Source organism: Festucalex cinctus, chromosome 16 (assembly GCF_051991245.1).
Source record: "Festucalex cinctus isolate MCC-2025b chromosome 16, RoL_Fcin_1.0, whole genome shotgun sequence".
NCBI lineage: Eukaryota > Metazoa > Chordata > Actinopteri > Syngnathiformes > Syngnathidae > Festucalex > Festucalex cinctus.
In genome coordinates this window covers 22,950,852-22,978,211 of record NC_135426.1, presented here as the reverse complement: position 1 = coordinate 22,978,211, position 27,360 = coordinate 22,950,852, and the positions used below count along the sequence as shown (strand labels likewise).

The 27,360-nt window shown below is 39.7% G+C and overlaps 1 protein-coding gene across 3 annotated transcripts in view; it reads right to left on the bottom strand.

Annotated features, from left to right (window-relative positions):
- Nucleotides 1-27,360, bottom strand: part of kcnip4a (potassium voltage-gated channel interacting protein 4a) — a 54,827-nt gene that overhangs the window by 6,583 nt on the left and 20,884 nt on the right. The window contains exon 1 of one of the 3 annotated variants that reach the window (XM_077499118.1): nucleotides 15,852-15,969. The exons of the other annotated variants lie outside the window; for them this stretch is intronic. Within the exon in view, the coding sequence (XP_077355244.1) occupies nucleotides 15,852-15,951 (100 nt within the window). The 5' untranslated portion in view covers nucleotides 15,952-15,969. Of the gene's footprint in view, nucleotides 1-15,851; nucleotides 15,970-27,360 lie in introns of those variants that run through there. 3 annotated transcript variants of the gene reach the window in all.

Sequence of the window (27,360 nt, the reverse complement as noted above, 5' to 3'; positions counted from 1 at the left end):
CAAACGACGACTTTCTTCCTGTCGGCGTGGTGACAACACAAGTGTGTTTGCCATCCATTCATTGATCCGAGTTCAACTTAATTCCCATGGAAAGTCTCCAACTAAGAGTTTTTTTTTGTTTTTGTTTTTTTAAATTAAGTCCAACCCTAGTTAACAATAAATACCTTCGAACTCTGGCTAGCGGACGTCATGACTAGTCGGTGACATGTTACACGACATGTTAAAGAATAGCTTTATTAACTGTAACAGAAGATATTTCAAGTGCATCTGAAATTCAAAAATAAAATTAAATCCTTAATTCAACTATAAACATTTTTTTTTCACTGACCATGTCAAACCTTGTGATACGGAAAAATAAAATGACATAAAATAGATAAATAATAATGCATTCAAAGTGATCACCAACATTATCTCAGGAGCACAATAAAAAAAAAAAAAAAAAAAAACCTTCAAAACAAAATTATAAAATAATTTGTGCTGATTTTTTTTGCTGTGTGCAAAGCGCGCATGCTCGGCGCGCTTTGCTCCCTGCGTACACTCTGCCAATAATGAGAGCGCCACTGCCCCCCAATGGAGTGGAGGTGCAATTGCACTTTATTATAGGTCAGTAAAAATAAAAAATAAAAATCAAAAAAATCAAAAAGCATGTTCCCCGAGGTCAAACGTGCCCCCCTTCATGGAGCCTTGCACCCCCCTGGGGGGGCGGGGCCCGCCCCACTATTTGAGAATCACTGCTGTACGCAATGCCAACCGCTATCGATCTGCTATCTCCAAACCAAACCAAACGTATGCCGCAAAAACCTGATTGTGGTGTACAGTTTCACACATACCATCTACGATAAAGTCAATTGACTGAACTTTATTTGGGATATCTGAGACACTTAAAATACTTGCTGCTAATGAAACGGAATCAAATTGATTGTCATTGCACATGTAACGAGTACGGAGCAACGAAATTCAAACAAAACAGTTACAACCTTTCAAAGAGACAAAAAAAAAAAAAAAAAAAAAAAGACCAGCAGAGGGAGACAAATTGGGAAGTCTGACAGGTCACCAAACACAAAAAAACAACAACAAAAAAACATAAAGGGGATGGAAAATTAGTGTACTGACATCTATTTAACTTGAGTTTAAATGTAAGATACACGGCGACATCGCCAGTTATAAGAAGGTGTGCATACTTATGCAATCACATTATTTAATCTGTTTATTCGAAAAGATTTAAAAAAAAAAAATCAATTGAGTTGTACAGGACACATTAATGCTGGTAAAAGTTTTGAACTGATAATGTCACAAAAACTTGGCATTTGAACAGGGGTGTGTAGACTTTTTATATGCACTGTACTGTAAGTTAAAGGGGTAAGAGGCTTGTTTAAGATGGCCAATTAAAAAAAAAAAAGTGTGGTGGTTGTAAGTGAATCTTTAAACAGGCGCAGCTGAAACGGCCTCATAAAAGGACAAAAACATCAATCTGGTTGTAAAAAAAAAAAAAAAAAAAAAAAAAAAAAAACACTTCCCAATCAACTCTTTATTGTTATTCCTTGGACAGACTCAACAGCTAGCATCCTAAAACTGTACTGCCAAATGCATTTACCCCAAGTTGGCGGCGCGTGCTAATGGGCAAGGAAGAAAAAAAACAAAAAAAAACCGTCATTTGCACGATGGAGCATCGTTGCCGAGGAGTGCAGATGGCAACCATTAACGAGCCCAACGCATTTCCCAGCGATGAGGGAGACATTTTGCTTGATGTCTTTGGGCCGCTTTGATTAATCGATGTTACCTGGCCGACACGACGCACGCCTTCCGCTTCCTCGCGCGGCTTTGAGAGCAGGCGGACGTGAATTTGGAAGGTTGACGACTCCCACCACGGGGACGCAAGTCGTTCTGGCGACGAGCTCAAGGACGAAGCGTTGGCCCGCAAGACAAATTATTTGTGGGTGCCAGACAAATTCACAAGTCAACTCTTGCTTTTTCACTCTTCATTGTCCATGTTTTTTTTTTTTTACTACATAGTATACAGGTGAATCCTGCAGCTAATATGGACCCAATGTTCACATTTCCGCCATTTGAACTGTGAAGCACCGCCATCTACCGTATTCCCGTAGGATGACGTTTAGCAGTTAGCATCGAGCAATGTTGCCAGCAAAGATCTCAAAGATGGCTGCATGGGTACTCCCACAGCCAAGAGCCGAGTGCATGCCCGTAGTGTCACCGGGAGTGACTCCAAGTCACTTGCGCTTTAAACGTGAGGTGTGTTTTTTTTGTGCAACGCGAGATAATAACTTGCCTTGTAACATCATCTGTGGTATTTCTACTCTATTTGCATCACTAATGACAATACACATTCGTATAAAAAGATTAAAGAAATACAACATGGTATGAAGAAATCACTATAAAACAATTTTGCAATAATATTTTTTTATTTGTATTTATTTTTATTTTTTTTACTGTCCTAGAATAAAGTGTAATTGCACCTCCACTACATTAGGGGGCAGTGGCGCTCTCATTATTGGCAGTGTGCGCAGGGAGCATTCGCTCGGTGGTGTCGGGGTTTTGTTTGCACTGAGCGTGCGTGCTTTGCACACAGCAAAAAAATTAAAAAAAATAAATCAGCACAAATGATTTTATATATTTTTGTTTTACAGGTTAAAGTTTTTTTTGGTTTTTTTTGTTAATATTGTGCTCCTGACTTAATGTTGGTGATCAGTTTGAATGCATTATTATTTATTGATTTTATGTAATTTTATTTTTCCGTATCATATGGTTTGACATGGTCAGTCAAAAAAAATGTTTATAGTTTAATTAAGGATTTAATTTTATTTTTGAATTTCAGATGCACTTTAAATCTTTTCTGTTACAGTTAATAAAGCTATTCTTTTTGTAAGTTGGTCCATATTTCTTTCTTTTTTTTTTATTCTCTTATACGTTAATACAGATACAGTGTTATGCACAGGTGGGGGGGGGGGGGGATGTTTTCTTCTTACTTTGGGGGGGCATGGCAGAAAATAATTGAGAAGCACTGGAATAGGGGGAAGTGGAAGCTGGAAAGGATCAAGTGGCAGGCCAACAGCCTCCAGGTTTGTCATTTATCTGGAAGTAAAGATCAAACCTTACTGACCCTAAACAAACGAGCTCCTTGAACCTGAAAAGGAGCCGCTGATACATATTTGATGAGACAGCGTGACCTAGAAACACACAAGATGACCAGCACGGACGGATCCGTGTACCTTTAGGGATCATTCCCACAAAGCGCAGCGGAGCACATGGCATCTGTAAAGCTGACACTGTTAAAATGCTAGAACTCAGATTAGTCAATATCCGGTGGGGGAAAAAAAAATATTTTGTTCTCGCCTTTTTAGCTCATAAAAGCAGGAGAGTATGATAAAGTTACACGTAGCCACATCCAACAGCTCACTTCAAACTATTTAACTCTTTTCCTGCCAAGAACGGTAATTCACGTTAACGGAAATCCCAACGAGGTCTGCCAGTAACGATAATTGTCGTCGACTGTTTTTGTGTTGTTTTTTTCCCCAATGGGGCACCGTCCTGTGCAGCTTTGGTTTCATGAATGATTTGAAAACATTTGTGTTTTTTTTTTAATTAACCACCATGGCCAGCAGATGGCAGCATTCTCTCTCTTTTCAATGGGCTCCCGTGAATCAAATTACATGAAAACATGGCGAAATTTAGGAAATATGTTTGTCACATTAAATCTAATTCACAGAGCGTCACTAAACCAAAAATATTAGTGTCAAAGTCACTGTTGTGCAGAAAACAAACGTATCATTTCACAAAAAGCTTTTTTTGGTCATTTTTCCCCCCATTATAATTAGCTACGTTTTCAAATGGTGATTACTAAAGAATGGAATAAGGTAGAATCATACTTTTTTTTTCTAATGAGAGAATAGAATCCAATCCTTTATATGGAATCATCATGTTTACGTAGTCAAAGCACATAATATTCAGTTTGCCTTGAAAGATGAGTGCAAAATGCTTGATATCGTCTGGCACTCTTGGTGGTTGTCTTTTTGGATAATGTTTGGCAGTAAAAGAGTTAATAATTACGTATAACCTTTCAGAAAATCACAATTCCAGTAAAAAGTGACAATCTGGAATAGCCATCACTGTGCGGCAGAGTTGAGCGAATGTGATATAAATCCCACGTCCGTCAAATCACAGTTGAAAGCGCAGCAAGCAAATCCAGCAACAACCCGTCAGCACCTGAACGCAACCCGACACCAGATCTTATCTCCGCGCCATGCAGCCACACAGCCGCGCTTGCAATCCTAATACAGGAGCCCGCGTATCAGCCAGCTCATCTCCATGGAAGGACCACGGAGATCAACACGCCGCCACCGGCTGTCAACAGGTGTGCAATCAGAAACGTTGCTGAAATGTCATTGTTAGAAATGTTCCAGGACCGATGATACAAAAAGAGTAGCCCGTTGTATGACAGAATCAGATTATGCTACATCGAGGACTATGATTGACAGGTCTATGTTTACTAGACAGTTTGAATGTCAGGACACCCAACATTTATACAACGTGCTACCAGACAGTTTTAAGACAGGGCACTAGACACTTCTACAACAAGGTACTTAACAGTTCTACAACAGTCCTGAGACAGCCCTATGAGAGTACTCGAATATGTGACAAGGTACAGTTTTACAGCAGGAGACTAGACAATATGAGGACTCTTGGTGCTAGACAATTCTATGACAGGTGTGAGATCGTCAGCCCCAGACAGACAAACAGTCAGGATACCAGACAGTGAGTCCGACCTAGTACTACAACTACACACGTGTATGTTGGGGACTAGACAGTGATAGCAGTGGGAACCAAACTATTCAACAAAAATGTGCCACAGAGTACTACGCCAGGTACAAGACAATTTTATGACGGGGTACTAGAGAGGTCTACAAAGGAGTATCAGACCGTTTGAATGTCAGGACACTCAACATTTCATCAACGGGGTACTAGACAGTTTTAAGACGGGTCCCTAGACAGTTCTACAACAGCGTACTAGTCGACAGTTCTACGACAGTCCCAAGACAGCTCTGAGAGAGATCTCCTACTCAACTAGTTTTACAGCAAGACACTAGACAATATAAGGACTTGGTACTATACAGTTCTATGACAGGTGTGAGAAAGCTCTTTGGCAGGAGTGAGACAATCAGCCTCAGACAGACAAACAGAAAGGATATTAGACAGTTTGTCTGACCTGGTACTACACACATCTATGGTGGGAACTAGACAGTGTGAATGACAGGATACTAGAGAGGTCTACGAAGGAGTACCAGACAGTTTGAATGTCAGGACACTCAACATTTCTACAACGGGGTACTAGACAAGATACTAGACAGTTTGTCTGACCTGGTCCTACACACGCCTATGGAAGGAACTAGATAATGCGAATGACAGGGTACTAGACAGTTCTAGTACATGCCACTAGACTGTTCTATTAGTGGTGTGGGATGTTTCTTGGGCAAGGTAGGAGGAGATATTCGAAAGTCTACATAAATATCAAATGTGAATATCTAGATGTACGGTAAATGATTGAGTGCTGCTGCAGCATGAGGAGGACACATGCTGATTAGCATCCGCACAGTCAATAAAGCAAAAGAAATCCAAACAAATTCCCCGCTGTGTAATGAAAAAGCCTCCGCCCGCCCCAAATCAGATAACGCACACAGAGGATTCCAGAGGTGGATGCGCAAACAAGCCCCAACGCGTACGAGTCGGCACCAGCCATATGTCACTGTCCTTATTTAATAAAAGCGCCGGCGGCGTTTTTTACGACTGACGGTAAAATGGACGCGACATTTTGCAAAGACGTGGCAGTTAATACTGTATATGGCTTTACATGGACTTGCCAGCTTGACACGATGAATAATATAGCACAGCTCAACAAGCAAGACTTCTGTGTTGTAGTTTTTTTTTTTTTGGCTTAAAAATGTGCTGGGTTAAATTAAAACGAATACTTAAAGGCCCAGTATGCCGGTTTCACTCAGGAAAATGCACATTTTAAATACAGGATGTACACACTTTAACTTTCTCTCAGTCTACACATCTGGGTTTAGGTTAATCTTTGGTGGTGATTTTGTCCTAAACCACCACCACCACCACCAGCCTGTAGTTTGTCATTTTGTGTTTGTTTTGTAAACAGTGGGACGTTTCTGTTGAAAGACAGGGCTTTTCTCACTCACTCACTCGAGATTCTGTGAGTGAGTGAAGGAAAAAAAAAAAAATCCGTGCGTGCTTTCAAATTGCCACGGGAGTGACGACACGTTTGCCCGGCCCCGTTTGCGACACGCCACGCCCCCCGCTCTGCGATTGGCTGGAGGGGTTGTAAACACTGTCTTTCCACAGAAACATCCCGCTGTTTACAAAACAAACACAAAATGTCAAAAATACAGGCTGGGGGTGTGGGGGTTTAGGACAAAATCACCCCCACGTGTTAAGAAAAGCCCAGATCTGTAAATTTGTTTAAATCCTGCCTTTAAAAAGTGCATTTTCCTGAGTGAAACCGGCAGACTGCGCCTTTAAAGTTAATTACAAATCAGAACATGAAAAATGATTTACAAACTGTCCCCTCCTGATTTCTACAATATATCAAGTACCACATGTTTACAAGCAAACTCCCGCAAGAATATGAAAAGGTAAACATGCAGTGTTTGGTTACATTATAAGACACACGAGAAATGTCAACATGCACGAGGCTAATTTTAATAACACTTAAGTCCATTACTGAGATTTTATAACCCATCAGCAAAAACACTATTTTTGTGTTAAAGCCAGGTGTCCTAATACTTTTGTCTACACGGCGTTAGATCGAATAGTGCCAATCATCGCCTCTTCCTATCTGTCTTCTTTTGTTTCCACATCAGCAGCTCGATCGTCTCAATCGCAATCTATTACCTGTGATGTTTTCATCCAAAGCGATTGCCTCTTACTTTCAATCCGCCGCTGACTTACTTGAGCGTAAACGCCCCTCAAGGGACGCCCGCAAAAAGGCCACGTCAATCACTTCGACATGCTAAACAGGCGGTGAGGAAAATGGCCGAAAGGCTAATTGCGCTACACGCTTTTTTTTTTTTTTTGCTCTTTTGAATTGATTTCTGGAGTAGATACGTGATTGTTTAAAAAAAAAAAAAAAAGGCATACAACAAAGACCCAACGCCAATTAAGCGAAGCAACCAAAATGATGGATGGAGCAAAAGTGGCTGAGTCAGCACAAAGCAAAGCACTTCTGCACTCTACACAAAAAAAAAAAAAAAAAAACGACAAGCGTGTGATATTTTGCTTACGGTGGATTCATAAACGATGTCGAGCGGAGGTCCAGATGGGGCTGCTCAGGTGTTTTTTTTGGGGTTTTTTTTTTGGAGAGGGGCAGCTGTGGGCACGGACGTTTGTTCAACCAAGTGTGCGATCTCAGGGAACTACTTGACGCCTCCTAAATCAAGCCCAGTAGAATGAACATGAAGCATGAATATTTGTGTATAGCGGTTACCTTGGAGTCCAATGATTAGCCTAATATGCGTGGCAATTACAAAATGCATAAAAAAACCCCAAAATAAATTCCTGGTTGACCCCCACAAATAATGTCAAGAAATGAAACAATGAAATCCAAAATAGACTTTAGATACTACAATAAATATTGTCAAATAAAAATATTAACACAAACGGCAGGTACTAGAATGTTCCGCAATTGGTACTAGGGATGTAACGATACCCAAACATCACAATACGATATTATCACGATATGAAGGTCACGATACGATAATTACCACGATATTGTGGGGAAGTCGGCGATATAAAAGGTCACAATATTGTAAAAAAAAAATGAGCTCATACAACAACAACAAACACACAATATTGTTTTGGTATATTACAGCTATGAAAAATATGAAAATATTATATATAAAAATATATAAATATAATATGTATATTGAGGCACTAATAAAAGCATTACAATAAATTGATAAAAAATATTAATAAAATTAATTAATTAATTAATTAATTAACATTTGAATTCCATAAGAAATTAATCAATACAGTAAATTGAGTTCCTCCAGGAGTCAATTGACTCATATTGACTCCTTCATCTGACCATTATCATGGATTTTAAACACAGAAGAGCTAAAACATGCCTTGTGAAAATTAAACTGCAGTCAAAAAGTAGCCACCAGAGGGTGCTACAACTGCACAAGTGGAAATCAACCCGACTTTAAAAGTCCTACAAGTACAAGACAGTTCAAGTATGAATAATATTTGATATTTCAGGAGAACCATACGGCTTGTCAGACACTGGTGAAAATTAGTCCTATCTGAGGTGATTTCACAGACAAAACAAAATAAGCATTTGTCTACCATTATTGACCATGGCGCCAGTTCCATAATTGTAAAATGATTTTTATTTTTATTTTTTTTCCTCGCATCTCTGAACGGGACCGACAAGCACATCAGACAGCAGCGATTATCCCTCCAGACACCTGCCGTACTGATAACGACACGCGGAGGTCGTCTGGCCTCATCGATTTCCATTCGGGAGGCAAAAAATTCGCAGTCAATCTTACGGTCGAGTACGCCCGCGTCCCAATTATTAGGATGAAGCAAACGCAAGACAATCGCGAATGGCCGTGCAAATCGGAAGCGTGCGAGATGCGTCGTCGGTCCAGGTTGATTTAATGAGACGACTGCGGACGGGATGAAAGCGTTCGCTTGGCCTGACGCGCTGAGTGAGCTTTACAGTAGACTTGCTAATTAGACGGCTTTTCCTTGACATGCATATGAGAAGGCCTTCAAGTTTCCCGACTGTAGAATCGTTTCCTCAGCAGATTTTTTTTTAAATATAATTTTCCTCTAAAAGGGTGTCCCACACAAAACAAAAATCACTCTTTGTTATTGTTTGAGGTACAAATATTACCTTTCTAAAAAAAAGAACATCTGTCACAGTGCAAATGGAAGCACAAAAAAAATCCCATAATCGCATCGGGAATTTGGTGGAGTTAAAAACCCGCAAACATTTGCCAAGTTGCAGTTTTTTTTCATAGTTTGGCCGGGGTGCGACTTATGTGTGAAATTAACACATTATTATATCTTATATATTATTATAGCTGTCTGAGAAGTGTGCATGTGTTGGTCGTATTATTACCACTGTCCCTCTGTGCAACTCTCTTTGTTTCTCGTTTAGCGACGTTTGTTCTACGTCTCTCCATGTTATGCGAATAAATAGTGAAAATCTTATTTGTGTCTGCGTTTTAGGATCCAACCTCAGCACATAACATATTTACTGTAGAAAACTATCGGGAGTTATTTACTTCAGTTTGTATTTAACTTTTGAAAACATGCTTCTGCCCCTTAACTTTATGTTAGATTTTTAAAAACAGAGATGTTTATTAAGATTTTGTTTTTAACTCTTTGACTGCCAAAAACGTTCAATAACGCTTAGTAAAATCACAATGTATGCTGCCATAAACGTGAAATGACGTCAGCTACGTTTTTGTTTTGTTTTTCTTTTCTTAAATGGACGGAGCAACGTCTAAGTGCCTGCCTGGTTAATGGGTTGTGGAATCAAAAACAGCACCTAACTATGGCCAGCAGATGGCAGCATTGTGTCTCTTTTCAATGGGCTGTTGGTGTGTGGAATTACAATGAAATGTGGCGGAATCTGATGAATGCTCGTAAGCAGCGAAATGGCACAGTGTTTTTTTTTGTGGCAGTAAGAGAGTTAATATTTAAAAAACCCTAAAAGTTTTTCAATAAACATATTCTTTTTTTTTTTTTTTAATTAAGAGCTGGAGTTTGTATTTTTTTTAGAAAATTTTAGAAAATGATTAATGGCTCCAAATATCATCTATCGTGTCCTTGACTACTACCGGTAGTAATCAGCATCAGTATCGGCCCTGAAAAAAAATCACATCAGTCTCTTACTTGACAATTTGTTTTCAACGGTGCTGGACAGTTCCACAAAAGGGTACTAGACCAAAAAGACATGAAACGTTTCTTTAAGACAGGTATTAGATTCCTCCCCCACAAAAAAAAAAACGTCAATGACAAATACCACAAACTGATACAGTAGTAGACATTTCTTTATAACAGGAACTAAACAACCCCAAACAGTGGGCTAAAATTTGACAGTTCTTTCTAAAAGGAAGTAAACTTTTTCCTTTTTCTTTTTGGTCCCAATCAAAAGACCCCAATCAAAATGAAGCGCGAGGAGTGGGGGGGTCTCACCCTCGGAGAAGTTGATGATCCCCAGGACGTGCAGCAGCTTGATGGAGGCGAACAGCAGCACCACGATGCCCACCGTCTGCAGCCCCTCCGTCTCCCAGATGGCGCTCAGCACGGCGCCGCCCTCCGACCACTCCTCGCCCCCCTGACCCGAGCCGGATCCGGAGCCGGCCCCCTCCTCGCCCGGTCCCGCCGCGCTCCAGTTCCCCCGTGCCCACTCCAGCGCTAAGCCGGGCCGGGCGCACGAGCCGGGCGGCCCCTGGCACCCGTCTGCCGCGTGCCCGCTCCCCAAATCCAGATTCGGATTCGCTGAAACCCTCGAGGCTGGTCGGGTCACCAAAGCGACGGCGTGGCGCCGGCGGGGGGACGCAAACTCGATCCGGACGGTGATGACGACGGGGAAAGCGGCGCGGGCAAACTCCGCTCTTGCGCTCGAGAAGCGCCAAGCGAGGCGAGGGAGGGAGGATGAGGGGAGGACGTGTGAGGAAGGGAGGGAGGGAGGGAGGGAGGGAGAGCTGCCGGGAGGAGTGACGGCAGGAGAACGCGATACACGCATCTGAAACACTAACGTTCACCGATCATGTGAGACCTTCCTACAACAACATGTTTGCAGTAAACAACTGCATGTGTACATGTTGGGGGGGTCAGTAGCAAATAAAAGAGCATAGCACCCTCTGCTGGCCCTTTCAAAAACTAAAATACTTTCAAAAAAAATGGTTTTTGAAAGTTGAGAATTTCATGGCTTTAAAAATATGTTATTGCAAAAGGTACAGTTTCAAAATTGTCAAAAAGATTTTCTTGAAATGAACAAGGGTATGTTTTCTAGAAAAAATGTAATGAAAAAATGAGAAAGACGTTGTCCTTTTTTTTTCCAGGTTCATGCTGTGCACCCCGCTTCCTCACCGAAACAACTCGAGGCGCTGATAGCAACCCATCAGGCTTTTGTCTCCCTCTGTTGGTCATTATTATTTTTGCGTTTCTTGGGCATGTTGGATTGTGAAGACAAATTCTTGGTGTCTGTCTTTTACATTCCTGGCCAATACAGAAAAAAAAAAATTATATATATATATATATATATATATATATATATATATATATATATATATATAAATAGGGGTGTTAAAAAAAAATCGATTCGGCGATATATTGCGATACTACATCGCGCGATTCTCGAATCGATTCAATAATCGTCAGAATCGTTTTTTTTTTGTTTTTTTTTTAGGATTCACACCTTAAGCATGGAAGAATGTTATATGAACGGAACATTAAGCCTTAATATTTTATTTTAATGCTGTTCAAACATGAAACAGATTCCAACCTCTATAAGACTGAAATTTCAGATAAATAAATAATACATTTTCATATAAATCTTACACTCTACCAGCTTACTGATTAGTATTTTCTAAATTTGAATGAAAAAAAAATCGCAACAATCGACTTATAAATTCGTATCGGGATTAATCGGTATCGAATCGAATCGTGACCTGTGAATCGTGATACGAATCGAATCGTCAGGTACTAGGCAATTCACACCCCTATATATAAATATGACATTTTCTAGATGTAGCATAAATCGGGTATATTAAAGGGATACTTCACTTATTTATAAGTTAATATTTTGTCTATAATTAATTTGATACTTTCATTATTTTTCACGTACAATTAGTAACTTTAAAAACACATTTTGCAACTTGCTGTCGCCTAAAAATGACATCACAAAGGCTCAGGTAACCAATCACAGCTCTCACCTGCTTTCTAGGTTTGGTCATGTGACATTCACAAGCTGAGCTGTGATTGGTTACCTTGTGATGTCATTTTCAGTCCACAGCAAGTTGCAAAATGTGTTTTTAAAGGTACTAACTGTAAATGAAAAACTATGAAAATATCACATTTATTATAATAGGCAAAATATTAATGTTTGACTGCCAAAAATGGCTAAATAAGTCAAGTATCCCTTTAAAGTTGAAGTGTCCTCTAGGGGGCACAAGGCCTGTTCTCATCATTTGCTACTCCTGTTCCTGTTTATCTTTTGTGTTAATCACTTTAGAAAAGTTTAACTTTTCCCTTGAAAATGTTACAAACTTGAAAAATATGAATATAAATGAGATGTATATTTGATTAATCATCGTATTACAGTATAATTTCTTTAACGTGACTTTTTTTTTTTTTTTAACTGTGTGGAAATGTATGTGATAGGTTAGAGGATCATTTTTAATGTGCACTTTGAGTTGCATTTTATGAATGAAATTTTACGAATAAAGTTTTCTTGAAAAACAAAACAAATCTTAAGTGTTCTAGAAATAATAAAATAATCTGAACGTCCAACATATCCAGGGGAGGGGGACCGAATCCTGAATGCCAAAAATCTGTGAATAACGGACGACCCCAAAACGTTTTTTTTGTTTTTTTTTATCGCATATAGATACCACAAGATGGCGACAAAAGGTTCGTTTTTTTTCGAGATGAAGTTCCTCAAAATCACATCAAACGACAATAACATCAAAATGTCAACAAACTGAACTACAACCAAGAGTGCTGAAAGAGTATAAAAGGCGACTTCCCTCGTCCACGATTCATCTCGGAATTTTCATCAACTCGCTACAGGTGAAGCGTGAACGGAGGTGAGCTCGCTCGCTCATCAATCAAAGCCGCTTGGCGCGTCATCTTCGGAGGACAAAATTAGGGGATGCAATTAGGGGACACCTGCGGTGACTTAAAGCGTGCCGCCGACTGAAAGCGGGCCGTCGCTGTTCGTTGGCGCGGTGGAAACGTGGAATTCCAATGAGAAAAAAAAACAAAAAAAAAAACGGGAGCTCTGTCAGCGAGGGTACAAAGTCATTTTGTGGCTAATTGTTGTTTTGTGCTAAAATTGCTATGGAATTAAAGTTGTTAAAAAAAAAAACAACAATATGGCGAACAATATTCATTCATTCTTTTTCCAGTTATACAACTGATTTTACAGAAAATACATATCCCTTTTTCTAGAAAATATATGCTTTTCAGTTTTGTTTTGTTTTGATTTTTTCAAAAATACACAATTTACTATTCTCGAAAGATTATAACTTATTACAGCACAGTAAACCGCTATTTGCGTGGGCTAAAATTCTTGAGGAACTCTTAACTCACTTGCTCCCAAAAAGGTATAAATACGTTATATTTAAATATTAGTGTCCCAAAGACGTATTTATACGTGTTTTTTTTTTTTTTTTTTTTTAATTATGCTAGTGCATAAAGAAGGCTTTGATGCAGCCTCTGAACTGAAGAGAACGGTTGAACTCATGGTAGCTAGCGGGCCAGCAGGTGGTAGCAGAGTATAAGAGATCAACCAAGGCCATGTTGAAAACAAGCTCAATTATTCACAATTCTAATTAGATTTGTGAATAATGATGAAACTTGCCTATATTGTAATGCTAATTGCTGCAAAACGGAAATAGACAGAAAAATACTGTTTGTTTTTTTTCCCTGATGAAAGAAGAGACTGTAATCTTCCATGTTTTTATAGCAATAGAACACAATATTCTGTGGGCCTTTCAAAATCAGTCCAAATCCAGTAAAACAGCCGGGAGCGAACGGGGGTTGCGAAATGTGAAAATGGCTGGAATTAAATGTTTAAATGTTTGAAAAACTATGACTATTGTACTATTTTTTTTTTAATCTTGTCCAAGTTGAGTAGGCTCCACCCTTTAATGTTCCTGACACATGCCAACAGCGCCACCTACCTGTCAATCAATGAACCCTATTCATGCGTGATGACTCAAAGAGGAAGAAAACAAAAACGTGTGTCAGCGTTACAAAAGACGAGACGGCCCCGCGTGCGGGAGCTGATAACATTGAAGAGCCGTCGCTTGATTTAGGGCGCGCCGTTCGTCAGCCGGCCGCGCATCGGTTCGGCGCGCGAACCAAAAGGGCAACGGGCCGGCGAGGGACGAGGAACGGCGTCGGGGACGACGACGAGGAGACATTAAAAAAAAAAAAAGAAAAAAAAAAGGCAGCCGCGACCCAGGAAGGTCGGAGCCGCTGTCCGGTCCGGCCGGCCCGGCGTGTGAAATACGACCGGCAGAGCTCATCTGCACCGCCGGCAAAATCGATAGTTTCGAGCAGGGGTGTCAAACTCACGTTAGCTCAGAGGCTGCATGGAGGAAAATGTATTACCAAGCGGGCCGCATCGGTAAAATAACGGTATATAACTTTTTGCCGTCAATTATATACGCAGATTTTCGCTATTTGTGTGCCTACCCTAAATTACAGCGCTCAACTGTTCCAAAAAAATAATAATAATACAAATGCAAATTGAAAGCGGCAACACTGAGTTCTGGACGTGTTAAATCGACCCGTTTTACATATACATTGTTCCCAGAATGCATTGCGCGGCACAGTTAATGACGCTATAAGGACGCTAATTGTCGATTTGTGTTACCAGTAATTGAATTTGTGTCGTATTTAACACGTTTGTCGGTTTATGATTAACTCTTTTACTGCCACACTTTATTTAAAAAAAAAAAAAAAAAAAAAAAAACAATGCCAGCGGATTTCGAGCATTTTAGCTCATTTTTCGAAGCAAACAGAATATTGTGTTCTTTTGCTACATAAACAACATTTTGTCCGCAACAGTGACTTTGATACTAGTTTTTGTTTAGTGACGCGCCATCAAGTTAGGTTTAAATGTTACAAAGGCTTTGATCATTCACGTCAGCCTTGAAAACGTTCTATTTCATCAGATTGCGTCATGTTTCGTTGTAAATCGCAGCTCTAGTTAGGGCCCGAGCAGCTACCGCTGCCATCTGCTGGCCATAGTTTTGATTTCACAACTCATTGACTCGGCTGCGCTGCACTTGGACGTTGCACTGACCGCTGATATATTGAAAAAAAAAAATTACGTTTATGGCGGTATACATCGTGATTTTACTAAACGTTATTAAACGTTTTTGAAAAAAACGATTGGCAATTGGTAATATCACGATGTATGCCGCCATAAACGTTAAATGATGTCAACTATGTTTTTTTTTGTTGTTTTGTTTTTTAATCAATGGGCAGTTCACCGTCTAAGTGCAGCACGCGCTGCCTTGTCAATGAGTTGTGGAATCAAAAACACTATGGCCAGCAGATGGCAGCATTGTATCTCTTTTAATTGGGCTCATTGCATATGAAATTACAATGAAACGTGATGAAATCTGATGAAATTGAACGTTTTCAAGGATGATGTAAATGATCAAAGCCTTTGTCATATAATTATTATTATTTTATTTTTTTTGATAACGTGTGGCAGTAAGAGAGTTAATTGGCCGGCCACAATCAAAATATATAAAATCTTCTCATTTCACAAGCAGTCCTCAGATGAGCAATGCAACTTGGGAATCGTCATTATTTTACACACAATTTAAAGTTACGGTTTGATTATGATTTTTTATTTTTTTTTCCTTAACAGTACGACCTTACAATTTTTGATGTTTTTTAATTTTAACTTCACAAAATCATCTTGCGGGCCAGATTAAACCCCTTTTGTAGTCCATAACAGGAAGGTTAATCCTAAAAATTGAAAGAGACTGTTCAGGAATAACAACTGTACACCAATGCTAACTTTTCCCGGCCAAATGGGAACCATTTCCCGCTCATCTTACCGGTGTAGTCGACCTCCAACAAGCCAAACTGCTCCAGAACCTTCACGACGAGGACTACCACGGCCAGCACGGCCATCATTTCCAGACCCTCCAAATTCATGTCGATGGGCCATCCAAAACCCCGCTGGACGGACTCACATGTGAGTGTGCTGCTCTTTGGGTGACGCTAATGGCCAGGAGGAGGGGGAGGAGCTGGAGGAGGCGCCCACATTTATTTACCAAATTATCAGTTCAATACAACGCAACATGCCTACAAAAAAAAAAAAAAAAATACACATGAAGAGTACATATTCTTTATCCTCTGCAAAAATCCACAAACATTTCTGCGGCTTAGTTGCGACCATTTTCTTCTGTTTCATCATCAAATCTAAGTGGAGATATCTTGGTAGGTTTTATACTGCCCCCGGGTGGCCAAAGCAGGCACAACAAAAAGAGCAGCAAAATGTCCACTGAATTTATCATGATGCACGATTTGAAGGAATATTTTATTCCGTTTAATTATTAGGATTTTATTAAGTACATATAACATTTCTTTCAAATTAAATGTAAAGTTAAAACAAAACAAATAATATAAAAAAGTTTTAACAGGAATATATGCGCAAATATATATTTTTTAATTCATATTTATTTCGGAAAAGTAGTCTTTCAAAATAAAATATACGATAATTCCTGTGTTTAACTATATAATATACAAAAACAAAACAAAAAAAAAAAGTACGACAACGCCACCATTTTGCTTCCTCATCACCTCAGGTGTGTGCAAGGGTGCAATCAACGCCTGGAAAGTGCGAGTCACAAATAATCAGCACACATCGTATCAATCAGCGTGATTGGTGGCGAGGCTAATTAGTGGCGTGACACCTGCATGCTGACAACTTTTAACATGAACACAACTGCCATTTTCATATATTGCCACATCACATGACATGCAAGTAAGACGTTTTAGTATGTAACAAATTGACTCATATAATCCGGACATATTACACAAAGTTTTGCCTTTAGAAATGCTAATTTTATCGGTATTGTCATGTTTTTCTTTCTTACAAAACCAAGCAATCATTTATTTAGAATCTTAAAAAGGAGAGAGAGAGAAAAAAAAGACTATTTTTATGATTATGTTTCATTTCATTTCAAGTCACGACAATTAACAGGTCAAACATGTTGTACTGTATTCTGTGACGTTGCCGCCATCAAGTGGACAACATTAGGAACTGCAAACCATAGATGGAAAGAATTGCTGACAACAAACAAACAAACAAACAAAAAGCCTTCAGTGGGCCATTTTAACCATCCTGGTATGTTGATTTCTCAGGACCAACAATTAATTAATTAATAATAATTAATAAGTCTAACTTCATCACTAAGCATTTTAATCAATATTTTGTGCATTACAGCTCAGAACACCCCCTTCAAACTTTGAAATGGGTAAAATTGAGCATTGCAGAACATGCGCGCTAACAAGCAAGTGTCTCGTTTCCACACTGCGCGAAACATCAGCATTTAGCCGGGTGACAAATGGCGAGCGCGGCCGCCAACGTTTCCCCCGCTGGCTCCAAAATAGCACAAAAAGCAACATTGACCATCTGGCGAACAAATCGGAAACATTGGCAAGACCTCATCGTCAATCGGACACGATAAATTCGGCGGCCGGGCTGTCATTGTCACGTCCCATCTGGTCGCACCGAACAAGATGGCCGCCTGTGACAATAACGGTCAGTTAGAACGTTAAGGCATCGGGACGCACTCGCAAATGGATCAGCGCAAGCTGAGTTTTGAACAGCAAATGTCACCAACATTTTTTTTTGACAATGAGAACAACTTTGAGGCAAAGTGAAAGGAGACCAGTTTGATATGCACTTGTGATATTTGATCAAATTCCGCTCAATTATATATTATTAACGAATAACTAAATTCATCTAATTGCAGACACTGAAGACGATAATGACGTCTCACAATAAATCAAAAATCCATACGAAACACTACATTTCCATAAATTTGTGTGTTTACAGTTTCAAATGATCACGTCAGCATTCTTAGGAAATCACAATGTCCGGTTCGCTGGCTAGCCATTTCTGTGTTCATATTTTCAATGGAACATTTCAACATTCCTAGGAAATCCCAATGTCCTGGTCACTGGTTAGCTATTTTTGGAACAGGCCCGGGCACCCCTGGTGACAACTTCAAGTCAAGTCAAGTCAAGTCAAGTCATCTTTATTTATATAGCTCTAATGTATGACCCCCCCCCAAAAAAAAAAAGAAAGAAAAAAGTATTTTCTACAAAAATAAATAAATGAATATTGGCCTTATTTCCACAAAATAAATAAATACAAATAAATAAACATTGTTTTCAAAATTATACTTATATTAAACTTTTCCGGAAAATATGACTTTTTTCTCCTCAGAAATACACGTTTGTTTGTTTTTTCCTAAAAAAATAAATAAATAAAATATTGGCCTTATTTCCACAAAATGTATTTAAAAAAAAAAAAAAAACTTCTCTAAAAGTATGACTTTTTATTTTTTTAAGAAAAAAAAATAACTCAAAAATATTGGCCTTATTTCCACAAAATTAATAAATAAATAAACAAAAAACATTGTTTTGAAAATTATACTTATTATACTTGTATTAACCTTTTCTGGAAAATATTACCTTTTTCCCCTCAGAAATACACGTTTTTTCAAAAAATAAATAAATAAAATAAAAAAAAATAAAAAAATTGGCCTAATTTCCACAAAATGTATTTAAAAAAAAATAATCTAAAAGTATGATTTTTTTTGTTTAAGAAAAAAATTATTCTAAAAAATATTGGCCTTATTTCCACAAAATAAATAAACAATAACAAATAAACAAAAAAACATCGTTTTCATTTCTTATACTTGTATTAACCTTTTCTGCAAAATATTACTTTTTTCCCCTCAGAAATACACTGCATTTTCCCTGCAAATGTATACAGTACTTAATTTTCCTGAAAATGTACTTTTTCTCAGATATGATACTTTTTTTCAAAGTCCACAATGTGTTTTCTTTTACATTCACGCCATTTCCTTGAAATTGATGCCCCGATGCCATTACCAAAGAATAATCGGCCCACCTAGTCATCAGTCATGCTTTCGAATAAATCGAAATAATTTCTGTTCTGACCATGGGGAAGCTTCTCTACCTGTGGCCCAGGTTTGCTTCCATGTAACATGAGGTTGTCCGGTAACCATGGATACGGGAAAAAAATGACATCTGCTCTCCCCTCGGTGGGTCCTACGTTCACCGTTCGCTTTTTTTTTTTTTTCCAAAAAACAGAAGGCCTGACAAAGACACCCGGGGGCCCGCCTATCAGGAACGGGGCCCGCGCCGGCGCGTTCAATGGCGGACGGGGACGACGGAAGCTCCTCCTCCACGTGCCTTTCAGCGGCCCCTCGTCGCAGGCGACTCATTTGACCAGTTGGTCGCCTGAGTAAGCAGCTTCCTCCCACGCGGCAAACAAAACACAAACATTCGGATGCCGACCACGCACACGCTGCGCGAGCACCTGAGGGGGCTTGCGGGACGGCCGGCTCTTGTCATGCAAACTACGGAGATAAATGGCAGGCTGCAGAGTGGCTCGTTAAGAGCCTCTTTTCGATTATTTGCGAGCGAGCGAGCGCAGCGCTACAAAACGATAGCATGTGGATGGGATCACAAGTACAATACAAGTTTTACATCAACACTCCTGTTGTGTTAGTGTCTCAGTACTGGGAAAAAACAAACAACTGCAGGAATAAATCGGCACCGACACATTTCTCTGTCAGACTTATATGGACAGCGAATGGATCTGATTGGCTGTGGCCAGACATGTGGGTAACATGGCTGACATGGAATTATCTGATTGGCTGTCGACCAGATAAAAGAGATTAAAGGTTCCTGACATCACATAGCTTCTGACTTCACATAGCTTCTTACCGGTTGAAAATAATTGCTGCTACATGCTGATTGCATCAGACCCCCCAAAAAAGCACAGTCATGACCCTTGCATGACCTAAACATAACCCTTGTCCCAAACAAAACACAGTCATGACATTTTCAGTTTCATATAAGAGCAAGAGAGTGAAACAGATGACCAGATAAAGAGATTAAAGATTCCTGACATCACATAGCTTCTGACTTCACATAGCTTCTTACCGGTTGAAACTAGTTGCTGTTAAATGCTGATTGCAGACCCCAAACAAAGCACAGTCATGACATTTTCACAGTTTCATATAAGAGCAAGAGAGTGAAACAGATGACCAGATAAAGAGATTAAAGATTCCTGACATCACATAGCTTCTTACCAGTTGAAACTAGTTGCTGCTACATGCTGATTGCATCAGACCCCAAAAAAGCACAGTCATGACCCTTGCATGACCTAAACATAACCCTTGTCCCAAACAAAACACAGTCATGACATTTTCAGTTTCATATAAGAGCAAGAGAGTGAAACAGATGACCAGATTAAGAGATTAAAGGTTCCTGACATCACATAGCTTCTGACTTCACATAGCTTCTTACCAGTTGAAACTAGTTGCTGCTACATGCTGATTGCAGACCCCAAACAAAGCACAGTCATGACATTTTCACAGTTTCATATAAGAGCAAGAGAGTGAAACAGATGACCAGATAAAGAGATTAAAGATTCCTGACATCACATAGCTTCTTACCAGTTGAAACTTGTTGCTGTTACATGCTGATTGCATCAGACCCCAAACAAAACACAGTCATGACATTTTCACAGTTTCATATAAGAGCAAGAGAGTGAAACAGATGACATGTTGTATCTTGGGTTTCCCTCCCATCTGTAAGATATGCTTACAGTGCACATGCAGCAAAACCGGGCTCGTCAAGGCCCCCTCAAAAAATATACGACTTTCATTATCATCGCTGCTTTTCCCTTCTGCCGAGCCAATTAAACCACCTGGACGATTTTACCAACAGCGTCAGCACATCGCAGGCAAAGCAAACAACAGTTTACGCACCCAGCACACTCCCTATAAAAAATAAAAAAAATGAAAAAAGAGAAGGATGATTTCAAAGCAATTTCATGATCTGCTGGCCCGGCAAGAAAATGGATTGCAGAAGGAAATGGAAGCGCTGACGTCCAAATTTGCAGCGAGCAACAAGCTGAAATTTTGTTCGGCGTCGCTCGTGGAAGGATTTGAAAACGAGCTTGGAGTCATCAAGTTCCCCGCACACAAAAATCGAATCGAGCCTACCTGTGGGCTTGCGTCTTTGCGGTTTGGGCTGAAGCGAGAAGATGACCATTAAAGCTCCCATGATGCCCTGCTCGGCTCCCTCGCCGCCAGTGATCTGAAAAGTCCTGCTTGAATTCCACAAACACGCACACACACACACACACTTTTGCCTCCCACGCTTGAGAGTGAAGCCTCACATTGGAGTGAGTGAGAGAGAGACAGAGAGACGGGGGGACAAAAAAACAAAAAAAAACTTCCTTTCCAGCCACCCTGCTTGGGCTGCACTTGAGTTTGGAGTTTTGACGCAAGCCCCCCCCGCGTTAAACCCGCCCTACTTTGTTCCTCCGAGATGGGGAGCATCTCGACCGTGCTAAAGAAAGCCACCGAGATGAACCGTCGCACTCCAGAAGAGCGCAGACCAAATTAGACGCTCTGCTTCCGTGGAAGGATGCAACGTGTTTTTTGCCGATGTAATTATACGGACGGGTATTGCCGCCGCAACGCTGATCCTCAGGGGACGATTGCGTGGATTCGAGCAAAGGTCGCACATGTTCAATCCGGTGGATGAATGAGAAAGTCAGAGAAGACTTTGTGGTAAATGTCAATGTAAAAAGTCATACAAATCAATGTAATGACGAACAGAAAAATGGAAGTTTCACTTCAAAATGGCCACTAGATGGCAACAAAGTAATGAGGTAAAAACTGGCTGTTCATTATCAAATGCTGAAGCATTCCCACGTTATTGTGATTTTTACTCTCCACATTTTTTTTGCCGCGTAACAACTCCCACTTAATACTTCAGATTGACACTGTTCAAATTTCAGCTAGCTTAAAAAATTCATGCCTCCCGGGGTATGTGTTGACTGATTCCATATTACTTACAATATTTGCTCAATTTTACTTGGAATATCAACTTTTCCCCACTCATTTTCAATGGGAAAGACATTAATCTTTTTCTAGGTATCACTTTCCACGCCCACTTTACATACATATAACCATTCAAATCTCAGCATTCCGCTATTAGCATTCAACTTTCGGCATTCCCACGCAATTTCTCCAGAAATTGCACTTAGTCTAGTTATGGGAATGCTAAAAGCATTCCCAGGTTATTCGGCTCCACACTTTTTTTTTTTTTTGCCGTGTAATAACTCCCACGTAATAATACTTACGATTTACACCACTCAAATTTCAACTTGCTTAAAAAATTCACACCTTCTTGGGAATATATTGTCTGATTTCACAGCACTCAAAGTCTTCGCACAATTTAATGTTAAATATCAACTTTTCCCCCCATTCCTTTTCAATGAGACTGACAAACTTATTCTAAGACCCGCTTTCCACGCCCACTTCCATACATACAACTTCTCATCATTACCATCGTGATACTGCTCAGTGAAGCACTTGGTAAAATGCATTGTCCAGTAACCAGGAGGTCACGGGTTCGAGTCCCACCCCCGACTGTACATGGCAATTATGCTACGTGATTACATGTATACCAACTATCTTAGTTCCACGTTTCCATCTAAATGAATAGAGGGTACTGCATGTCTAGGTGGCGCTACTGCATGAATTTTTTATTTTTATTTTTTGCATTTTTCCATTGGATATCATTAGTTCCATTTTTCCATCTAAATTAATGGAGGGTACTTTCAGATAACACTTACATATAAATAGGCCATTAGTCATGATTTTCAACCAGCCAAGTTTGCTCGGGAAATATTTTATTAGCATTCAACTTTCAACATTCCCACTGAATTTCTGCAGAAATGTCACTTTGTCTAGTTATTTTTAAAACAGGGAAAGAAAATCTGATGGCTTTTTAAAAATTATTATTATAACTTCTTTTTCTAAATTATATATTTCCTAAATTCATACATTCATCTTTCTTAAAAGCACACACATTTAGGACATATCAGCACAGACTTGTCAAGGTTTACTGTGGGGATTTGGACGCTAGAGGTCGCAATTGCTCCATTTTGAAACACCTGACAAGTCCCAAAGCTTTCTCCTCTTCTTGGGAGTTTTGCTCCCACACTCCAAACACTGTCAAGATAAAAAGCATTCCGTTTCTGGAAGAGGAGATCGGAATAAGATGACACATAGATGGGGCCCATTGTAAATAAAAGAGTGCAGTGTGCAATCTCTTTTTTTTTTTTTTTTTTTTTCCATGACGTAACACAGCAGCAAAAGTACCGGATCAGATATCAGAGATTGCATTTTCCAAACAATTATAAAAAAAAAAAAAAAAAAAAAAAAAACAACATCATCATGCAGGAGTGTCTGTACTCAGCCACAGAACTAGCAATTCCAACGCTCCATAAAAACATTCTTGGAATCAAAGTCACAGCAACAAGCGTAAACTCTTCACTCACACTTTATGTGGGCAATTATGGCGGTGGCGCGTGAGCATTCTCCATTTTGTCCCACTTGAGGTCGCTGTGGAGTCGTCACCACGGTATATTGCAGCGAGTGCTATTAAATATGCACAGCTTGAGCACCATGTCAAGTTTCAAAGAAAAGAGGACATCTCCAGAAGAATGCTTTGGATGTTTAGTTTTTTGTTTTGTTTTTTAACTAAAATATGCAACATTGAAAAAGAAGTTTACTGCATTAAGAGCTCAGTTGGGGTTCATTTCAACCATGGAGTTTCTGGAAAATAATATATATATGTATATATTTGTCAATATTTATTTTTTTATGGATTTTTTTCAGTTTTCTTTTTTTTTTTGCAACAAATTTAAACACAAATGAACCATTGGGTTTTATGACTAATTTAATCCTAAACTTCAGACTAAAAGCAAATCATATGAAAACCAAAGCACTATTTCCTATAGGAAATAATGTCAATCCAATTAATCCGTTTTAGACACCCAGTGAGGTATGGATATTTTTTTTTTTAAACTTTCTTTTCAGGTCTGTCAATATGCCCAATTTTCACCGACTGCATATGGGTCAGGTATCCCCCGGCCCCAAATCAATAATGCTGCCCTCAACATCTAAGGTACATTTTGATGCAAACTCCTGCTTGCCCACCATTTCAATCATGCCGTGACTCTCCAAGCGAGCAAAACAGCTAATCCAATGTGATCCAAATCATCAAGCCATGGCTCGTATTTATAGCATCTCATTTACAAACTGAAGCGCAGCCAAGCGCTTTCGGTCATTAATCCCGACAGATTGAGCGGGAATACATGTGTCGTTCTGCTTACAAAAAAAAAAAAAAAAAAAAAAAAAAGCCACTGAATGCAGAAACAAATGAACAAAGTTGAGCGTCGTCGTTATTCGAGGGCCAAAAGGCGACATTTGCATTCAAAAAGTGAACAGCGGCTGCAGAAAAACAGCATAAAACGGTTTGCCAGCGTGCCGACGTCATCGTCTGCGGCAAGAATTAAAGTGCCGGAAGGTTTTAATGGAGGACATTCATCATGCTGTCACACAGCTTGAAACCTGGGGCCATAAAAAAAATGTAAAACTGTTCATAAAGGGGATTAAAAGCCAATTAAGAGGACTCCAGCTCATCGATAAAACAGAATGAACGTAAGACTACGTTAGCACAGCAACAACGTGACAATGATTCATATTGCTTCCGGTGTGGTATTAAGAAGTTTGTTGTTTTCACGCTTCACTGCAAATTTGACCTCCACCTAATTTATTTGACATACTCAACAGTACCAAGCACATTGATTGCAATTTGTTCTACAAATTAACTAGCAGTGTTATGTTAAATTAGCTTACGTCAGTGCTTCTCAAATAGTGGGGCGGGCCCACCCAGGGGGGCGCGAGATTCCATCAAGGGGGGCGCGTTTGACCTCGGGGAACATGCCTTTTTATTTATTTATTTATTTTTTACTATCCTATAATAAAGTGCAATTGCACCTCCACTACATTAGGGGGCAGTGGCACTCTCATTATTGGCAGAGTGTACGCAGGGAGCATTCGCTCGGCAGTTTAAAAGTTTTTTTTTGTTTTTTTTTAATATTGTGCTCCCGAGTTAATGTTGGTGATCAGTTTGAATGCATTATTATTTATTGATTTCATGTAATTTTATTTTTCCGCATCATATGATTTGACGTGGTCAGTCAAAAAATGTTTATAGTTTAATTAAGGATTTAATTTTATTTTTGAATTTCAGATGCACTTTAAATCTTTTCTGTTGCAGTTAATAAAGATATTCTTTGTTGTAATTTGGTCCATATTTCTTTCTTTCTTTTTTTATTCTATTTTTTTTATTATGCCACAAAAATCACACGACAGTGACAAATCTGGATTGATGGATAAAACTATTCAAATCAATTTGATCAGCAAACATCGTATACGAGTTTTTTATTGTTTTGTTCATCTTCTGGCAATAACGATCGGTTTGCAACCGCGACCCGACGTCTGTGTTTACTCCAGAAAGGGTTAATGTCTGCCTCGATGTTAAAACCCATTTCACGGTCAAGCTGTGGCGTCATGGAGCAAAATCAATGAATTTCATTTAGCCCTGCGACAGAAGTGGGACAAATTCGCGGGCCTGACTGGTTATATTGCTCACATCTGAATTGCCACCTTTTCACAAAAATCCTGGGTGGTAAAGAATCTCAGACTTTAGCATAAATTATTCACATCGGGAAGTAAATTTAAAGCGGATAAAGTCCTACTTTGCCAATTGATGAGCTTTTTTTTTTTTTTTTTTTTTTTTTTTTAAATGACAGCCTCGACATGAAGTCATATTTCGCTGCGGAACGAGCAGCCCCGCGTCTGAGCATGGCCGCCTCGGTGGCTCCAGGCAGTGACATCACGGGGTCGGCCATTAACTCATTCACTCCCGGCTGTTTTACTGGATTTTGGCTGCTTTTGCAAGGCCCACAGAATATTGTGTTCTATTGCTATAAAAACATAAGAGCCTACCAAAAGAAAGATTACCATCTCTTCTTTCATCAGGAATAAAAGTCATATTTCTATCTGTTTCAGTTTTGCAGAATTAGAATATAGCGACGTTTCATCACAAATCTGTTGAAAACAGTGGAGAAAAAAAAAGTGTTTTTTTTTTAACATGGCCCTGGTTGGTCTCTTATACTCTGCTGCCACCTTCTGGCCGTTTTTGTAATAAATACCATTGCTTCAAGCTTTTTCTTCAGTTCAGAGGCTGCATCAAAGCTTTCTATATGCTGTGGCATAAAATAAATAAATAAATAAATAAAAACGTGTAAATACGTCTTCGGGAGCAAATGAGTTAAGCGCACACCTCGGAGAGGGGGGGGGGGGGGGGGGGGGATCTGAAGCATCTCGTTGCTTCACGCCTTCACCAGTCACGTGACGCTAATTCACAGCACACTTCATCTCCGTTCATGCTCCAACACTTGCCTGCTGAGCGCCTGCTGCTTTGCAGAAATGTAATTAACGGCTTTAATACAGAAAAAAAAAAAAAAAAAAGATTCAATGTTGCTGCAGGAAGCGGCTTTCCGGATGTTGTTTTGAATTATTTTTAGAGCTTTTTTTTTTTTTTGGCATGGGCAAATCATTGGTTTGTCCAGCACGAGGACCACCTCCGGGAATAGTTTTGTGGGCACTCAAACACATCCCACTGAGGACCATAATGTGCAAAACAAACATTGTTTTGACTGTGTCTCTATTTACTGCTGCGGCTTCTCGGCCCGCTCTGCTCTATTTACTCCAGCAAATCTGCAATTACAGTTATTTGCTTTCTTTTTGCCGTCCTTTAGGCCATATGAAATTGCATTAGGAAGCGGGAATCCTGCGGCGGTTGGAGATGCAGACAAACCGCGGTGACCTGAAAGCCACTTCCTGTCTGCACAGGTCACTTCCTGTCGAAACTCATGATCAGTGAGGACATCCTTAACCAGAGGTGGCAAAACCAGGTCCAGAAAGTACAAACCTGTATTCGAGGATGGTCGAACTTTTCTGAGTTCAAACCAGGAAGTGTGTACGGGAACGCCCCCTTGAACTCGGAAATTCCACACAAAAAATGGCAAAACACAATTTACTCGAGTATAAAACTAGATAGCTTTCTTCATTCATAAATATTCACCATAACTTCATGTAACGCAGTGCTTCTCAATTATTTTCTGTCATGCCCCCCCAGTAAGAAGAAAACAACTCGCAATTTATCACGATCCACCATTTTGGTTGTTTACTTTCACCTTGAACGCTTTCAGGTGGGAAGTGGGAAGTCTCAACTCGAATGCAACATTAGTCCCTTGTCCTAGCTAGCTAGCTAGCTCCCTAGCAGCTAGGGAGCTAGCTCCCTAGCAGCTAAATGAGCACCCGGGAAGCTAGCTAGGGAGCTCGCTAGCTCCCTAGCAGCTAA